This window comes from Ambystoma mexicanum, chromosome 13 (genome assembly GCF_040938575.1).
Source record: "Ambystoma mexicanum isolate Mex_15411 chromosome 13, UKY_AmexF1_1, whole genome shotgun sequence".
Classification (NCBI taxonomy): domain Eukaryota; kingdom Metazoa; phylum Chordata; class Amphibia; order Caudata; family Ambystomatidae; genus Ambystoma; species Ambystoma mexicanum.
In genome coordinates this window covers 73,004,174-73,011,432 of record NC_090938.1, presented here as the reverse complement: position 1 = coordinate 73,011,432, position 7,259 = coordinate 73,004,174, and the positions used below count along the sequence as shown (strand labels likewise).

The window sequence follows — 7,259 nt, the reverse complement described above, 5'->3', positions numbered from 1 at the left end:
GTTTTCAGAGACTTACCAAAACAGGCAGACATTTAACCGGATCCATACATTGCTATGGTTATCACCCGAAAACCCTCATGTCCCGGAGAATGCCAGGGAGCAGGAGGCTGTGGTGGTGCTTTCTACACTCAGGCGGCAGAGGCTAAAAAGAGTGACTATTCTACTGCCTGTTTCAATGTCCCTCTGGCGCCATTTCTGGAAATTAAGAACCACACACCATGAAAATGAAATACACACTGGAAAATCGTAGCAGAATACATAAACATGTTTATTACAATATACACATTGTGTTGTATTTTAGTTGCTTGCACATTTTATAAATTACATTTTTTTCAAAGCATTTTCTTTCTAAAATATAGAGCCTAGTGTACATGTATTATGTTTTTTGCATAAAGGTACAAAAGCTTGTAACACAGTTAAAAAATAAAAGATTCCATATTGTACACCCATGTTGGAGTTGTGTTGTGCCTTTGTTTCCTCTTCTCCACAACAAGTAGGAGTAATCTCAAGCACCTGCATTTAAAAGCAGTCGCCACTGCGTTGTTGGGCAACACGCATGCACATTAATGACCAAGGAAACAAGAAACAGTTGGTCCCGTATACCTTGTGCAAGGTATCCAGGACATCTTGTGCAAGGTATCCAGGACCAAACAGTTTTCTATTTCACAAAAGGAGGTGTGGGCAGCACCTGCACTTAACCGTGACCACGCAGCTAAACAACCTTCAACAATAGAGTGAAGCGCAAGAGGCGTTTCAGACCGGGGCGCAACTTTCTTTCGAAATATAACAATAAACCAAGGTGCATGACAGTGCTTATACCATATTGATCCTGGATGGTACCAGACTACCCTAAGAGACCGCCAAAAATCAGTTTTCAGGATTACTAAACACCAATGTATAAAAGTGTGTAAATCAACAAAATATGCGCGTGAATCTAGTAGGTGGATTTCTGTGCTAATGTCACACAGATTGCAGAGAGTGTATGCTCTACGATAAACCAACAAAACCCCATGCAGCTATACCGTGAAATGCACTCTCCCTAATTTAAGTGTTATTGCAATATAGTCTTCGCTCATGAGGTCCTATGACCATATAAATTGGGAGTACACACCCGTGCGTAGACATGCCAAGTGTGGGCTGGGATAATGGGCTAAGGAAGTGCTCAAGAAACTCTTTTAGGAACTGGTTCCTCTCAATATATGGCATCATTCTCCAGAGCCGCACCAGGTTGAATAGGCGGTTCAGGGAAAAGTACTAAGGATACTATCCATCTTAGTTTCACTAGCCTTTCCGGTCCCTTTCAGGGGGAAATTATTATTATTTCGTTTTAAGCTTTCGGTCATGCAGGTTTTTATTTATTTAAGCCCAGCGTCATGTCTAAAGTTTGATTAAATTCTATGCATTGCCCGGTTCTGATTACGGTTAATCAGAAAATGTCACCTATTGTGTACCTGCCATATTTAAATCAATAAAGCACCATTGAAACGATGAACAGGTCTACGAGGGCATGATTATGAGAATGAATGTTCACTGCACACCGGCCTTCGTTCCTCATTAAGACCTGGATGAGTATTCTACCAGGTTACCCTTGGGTGGAGACATCAAGTAGACATCTCCTTTGCTTGGGTCTTTCTACAGCGACATCACAAATCATCCATAGGAACAGCTACAATAAGACCACACTCTGTGCAAGAAACCACTGGCAAACTGGGTCCTGAGGTTCATCCACTAGCGAGCTCCATCTAAGCAGGCTAATCTCTGTGCCACAAATACAGTAAGAGGATCACCAAACAGTGCATGTTTTCTTAAATACCACTCTTGCTCTTAAAGACCTATGGTTCCCCGATTCAGAACGCCTTTGGCCCTTAGAAATGGGGACATTCCCCAAACAGAAGATTCTTCAACAATTATAGTTGGGCTGGAACAAACTCTGAGCTGTGATCAACACCAGCCTGTAAGGAAATCTCCCACCATCGTTGGTAGGTGGGGCTTACATTAAACCAGGAGGTCATACTAGCGCTCTTAAGACCAAAAATGCCTTAAGGGACCTTTTGTTATGAGGATGCATATTTGACGAGCACCGTCTTCCAGCCCGTTGATCGCACTCTTCGACCGGCTCTTTGACATTTGAAAACTCCGGTTTGGTAGATTTGCAGGTAAAACCAGCAATACGTCTTCAATGGTGTTCAGTGAGGGGGCTATTTTTAGGTACCGAGGAGAGGCAAATACAAGGAAGTCACAAACATTTAGCAAGTACAATAGAGATATGCGTGCACGGTTGATTTTGCTGGGGAGATTTCCTTCAGAAAGCGGTTATCCACAATCTCTGACGAACTTGCATATTGCCGACACTTACATATGGTTCCATTAATGATATGAATATACCATTGGGAAAAATATATACATATTCCACTTATAAAGTGAATTCATTATGCTCTTGTAGCTCAAAATCCCCTCGCTGGATTAGGCATTACTGACCTTATAAAAGCATCTAATGCCTACCACGAGGCTGTCTCTCAGTCTTCCTTATATACAAATACAGAAATTTGATGCTACAATAGCAATGTGAATTTGTTATCCAAATTTCTCAATGTCAAACTACTGAGACAGAACTTCAATACCCATTCCTAGAATTCTAACTCCAGTAACAAAAGGATTCCCAAAACTTTACCACAAATCTTTACAGAACAATCTTGCCAAGACCACAAGTAATGGCACACAATTCGAATTTTGTCTACCTTTAAAGCCATTGACTACTTGAAGACTAAACACCCAGTTAAGCAGCAGTGCCCACTTTCCCCTTAAATAATAATTGTTACAATATGTACAATTTGCCAAATATTTTATAGTTTCTTTTTAAGTTTTTAAAACATTTAAAAAAGTGCTTTGGATATATATATAATACGCTAAACCACAAAGTGCTCGCTGCACGATTCCATACATACAACAACAACAAACAAAAAAACAGGCTTGTTTGGAGGAAGTACACTTCATTAAAAAAAAAAAACATTTTCCATATTTTCCACTTTTACATTCTCTTTACGGTGGGGTATTTCTGTAGTACGCTGAAGATAATGAATTCAACTGTAATGAGTAAAGCTGTGTGTGCATTTTGGAGTGTTGAAGACGTCATTGAGAGCTATTAGGCTTATAGAGAGAAGAGTTGGGAGTGTTTACACAGGTGATCTGGGAGGAGAGGCAGGTTCCAACGCATTTTGCCAAAAGCCTTCTCATGACAGAGCAAGCATTGACATTTACAGAGCGAGCAAACCGGTTTTGTCATATCAAAAATTCAGCTCTTTCCCAGCCGGCAATTATGCATTCTAGTGTTGTCAGAGCGACAACGTTCTGCATTTTCAGTGAAGGAGAAGGATTCAGGTTCTTTAGCGTTGGTATAAAAATAATTAAAAAACATTTGTTGACACTTTTGTACAAAAAGAATTGGAGACACCGGTCAACTTGGAGATTTGTGGGGTCTGCGTTATAAGTTCTAACTTTTTAGGACTTGACCCAGTACCCTTCCCTTGTAGCGAGAAAGTCTAATACCTTCTAACGCACCTGCAGGCTGAGTGTATCCAGGATCCTCATCAGCCGCTGCCTACTCACATTTCGGGAGAGACACCGGTGCTAGGTCTGATCCTACAGTCCAATCCAAGTGTACAACACTACTTGATGTCATGCCAAGATTCCATCGCAGACTTTTAAAGTGTTTTTTGATGTGGTTCATTTCGGAGCCTTCAGGAGAGCTGCCAATACTTAGACTGCCCAGTTAAGATTATTGTGCTGGTTTAAGTGTATAAATAAGTGGCAAAGTTATTGGAGCAGCGGTAAGTAGTTGAAAAATGTCAACGTGTGAAAAACGTTCCTTCGATGTCCGACGAATGCTCATCTTCCTCTGGCATCCCAAGCATCAATGACGCTGTTGAAAGAACAAAGTTGGTAATTTCATAAGATCTACTCAGTCGGCATCAGCAAGGAGGAACTCATTATTTTCCTTTATCCCAAGTACCAAAGCTTACAAGCACGTTTAAAATGATGCTAAGTTGAGAGACAATTTGCATCTGCTGTAAAACTACACGACGGGAGGGAGCAATTTGATTCTGACATGTGTGTGCGTCGTCTTCAAATGGTGGCTTTTCATTTTTTTTTTTTTTTTTTTTTTGGAGTGCTGTAAATACCTTGGTATCCTTGATACAGTTGACGGGATAGGCAATAAGATGTACAGAATAGGAAATAAACAAAGGACAAAGAAGCGATGCCATGTTATGGTGAACAGCATATGTCTCCTGTTAAGATTCTACCCCCAGGCGTTGCACACCATCATAGGTAACCATGATCGATTGGATCGAGGCATGGAAAGCAGTATCCTTTGGAATTTTAGAGACACAGAGTCTCGAACACTGCTCCGGTCTTTGAATGGTCTTGCACGATGGACCTTGGTGGCCGCTAAAGGACCCAAAACTTCTTTAGAAGGCTGTCTTGGTTCCACACAAGTGCAGAGTGGGCAGGGTCTCCTCAAGGGCATGTTAGCGAGACCCCCCTTGCTGTGTGTATGAAATTGGCTGCCTGGTACCGGGCCGGACAGTGAAGGTCATGCCTTGGTACGACGAGTTGCCATGTGGTGATGTTCTAGAAGAAAATGAAAGAGACCATGAAAATATGACCAGACGTTGGTAAGCAAGAGAACATTCAGAAAAGCATGTCCCATTGAAATGACGTTCACGAACAGTCCTAGGTAAAGCTCTGAGTCAAATTCAGTCAAAAAATGTTGTTATTCAAGATCGTTCAAATTTTTAAACCTTTTAGTCTACTAAAGAAAAGGTTGTTTGTTTTATTCACTTATAATGCGCTCCAAACCCGAAGGTAGCTGGCCACAGCAGTACTGAGTATGCTGCTGCCCGGCTACTTTACGCAGAGTAAAGTACGACCATTATCTTTTTTTCAATTTACAGCTTTCAAATTTAAGGGATTGAAAATAAATGCCAGTTTGCCCCAGCTTCACCTCACTGAGGAGGCCCAACAAGGCCGAAACATGTGTCTGGGGTTGCTGATGGCACTCTTGTTCAGAGGAGCATGGCCTGGCATTTCGGTGCTGGACTGCTCAAGTGGGTGGGTCCAGACTAATATGCAAGTTTATATTTCTCCTAACACCCCTCCTGCCCCCCCTCCCGAGTGGAATAAATTCCATAGAACAGAGTATTTGACTCATGTTCGTTCTCAGTGAGGGGCTCCCATAGCTTGCTTAAAATCTGTTTTTTAAAGTAGCTTAAACTGAATTTTGGTTTCGGCTGCATCAGTGATCCCAGTCTCCTTTGTAACAGTGTACAGATTTTATAGCACAGACTTCTGAAGTGCACGGTACTGTACATCATTTTTTCCCCTTTAAAATCAAAGTTTTGGCCTTAAAAAAATGACACCGCCCCACCCCTCCTCCCCCCCTTGACGCTCTTCCAAGGAAAATAAACACAAAAAAGAGATCATGAACTGCAAAGAGCGCAAATCGCTGCTGCTAAAATGCTTCTCGCCCTGGGTCCAAGAGACCACACCTCTCCAGCTCTCAGTACCCTCCACTGGCTCCCAGTCGGACAAAGGACCACTTTCAAGACCCTGTGCATCACTCATCGTGCAGTGCACAAGACCGGCCCTCTATACCTGCAAGATAAGTTAAAAACTTACCTCCCACCCTGCACCCTAAGATCAAGCTTTGCCCTCCTTTTAGCAATCCCAACCACTAACTCGGTCAGGATCAGAGGATCCTCTTTCTCAGCATTGGCCCAGACTCTGCGGAACTCGCTTCCACCAAACATCAGACACACCCAAGACTATATGACATTCCGCAAAATTACTAAAAACATGCCCATAACACCAACAAAAACCTTAGATATGTCTGAACTTCCAACAACCCAACGACTAAATTCACAATGGGACACTGTACCATGTCTTCAATGAATACACCCTCTGATTCCGCTATAGACAACCGTTTCTGAACACTGAATAATGACCTCTGATCCTACCCACAGGATAGCATCGAAGGAACGGATGGTGGGAATGGATGGTGGGAATGGATGGATGTAATGATGGAGGGAATGGACTGACTAAATGGATCAATGAAATGGATGGTGTGGAAATATAGAAGCGATGGAAGTATGGAACGGCGGATGGAATGAACAGATGGAATAGCTGGAAAGGATGGAATGAAGAACGGATGACCGCATGTGAAATGAATGGATGTTAATGTTAAAGGACATTTGTACTGCGCACTACCACCACCGGATAGTGGCACGGATGCATGTGGAATGAATGGAAGGTATGTTTATGGAATGGATGAAATAAAGAGAATTGATGAAATAGAACGGATGGATGGAATGGATGGGTGGATGGAATGTATGAATAGACTGATGGATGAATGGAATGATAGATGGAATAGAAGGATGGATGAAGCGATAGATGGAATGGATGATGGATAGAATAGATAAAAATAGACGGATGAATAGAAGGGATAGATGGAATGGATGGACGCATGTGGAACGAATGGATGGAATAGATGGCGTGGATGCATGTGGAACGATTGGAAGGTATGTATCGGGAATTAATTAATGCAATGGATGGAATGCACAGAATATATGTATATGGAATTTATAGATAGCATGGATGGAATGGATGTGTGGATGGAATTCTATTAGATGGATGCATGTAGATGGACACACCGAATGGATGGATGGAATGGACAGAATGGACGAATAGGATGATGAATTAATGAAATGGATGAATTAATAGAATGGATGAATGGTGTTGGAGTGGATGGAATATATACATATGGAATCGATGGATGGAATGCATGGAGTAGACGGAATGGACTGAATGAATGGAATAGATGGATGAAACAGATAGAATGGATACAATAGATGGAATGGATGAAATGGATAGAATGGATTTAATTGATGCAACGGATGGATGCAATGAATCAATGGAAGGGATGCATGGATGGAATAGATGAAATGGATATAATGGAAGAATTGGATGAAATGGAATGGATGGGCGAAATGGATGGAATCAATGGAAACGATGGAATGGATGGATGCATATGGAATAAATGGATGGAACGGAGGGCATGGATGCATGCAGAACTAATGGATGGATGCATGTGGAATTGATGGATTAATGGACGGAATGAACGGAATGGATGGAATAGATGAATGGGATGGATACACTGGAAGAGATAGAATTCATGGTAGCGATAGAAGTCATTGATGGAGCAA

The 7,259-nt window shown here is 41.9% G+C and overlaps 1 protein-coding gene across 1 annotated transcript in view; it reads right to left on the bottom strand.

Annotated features, from left to right (window-relative positions):
• Positions 1-247: 247 nt before the first annotated feature.
• The window catches only part of C13H6orf132 (chromosome 13 C6orf132 homolog), a 99,004-nt gene continuing 91,992 nt past the window's right edge, over positions 248-7,259 (bottom strand). Inside the window, exon 5 of the mRNA XM_069633295.1 lies at positions 248-4,629. Within this exon, the coding sequence (XP_069489396.1) occupies positions 4,527-4,629 (103 nt within the window). The 3' untranslated portion in view covers positions 248-4,526. The remainder of the gene's footprint in view (positions 4,630-7,259) is intronic.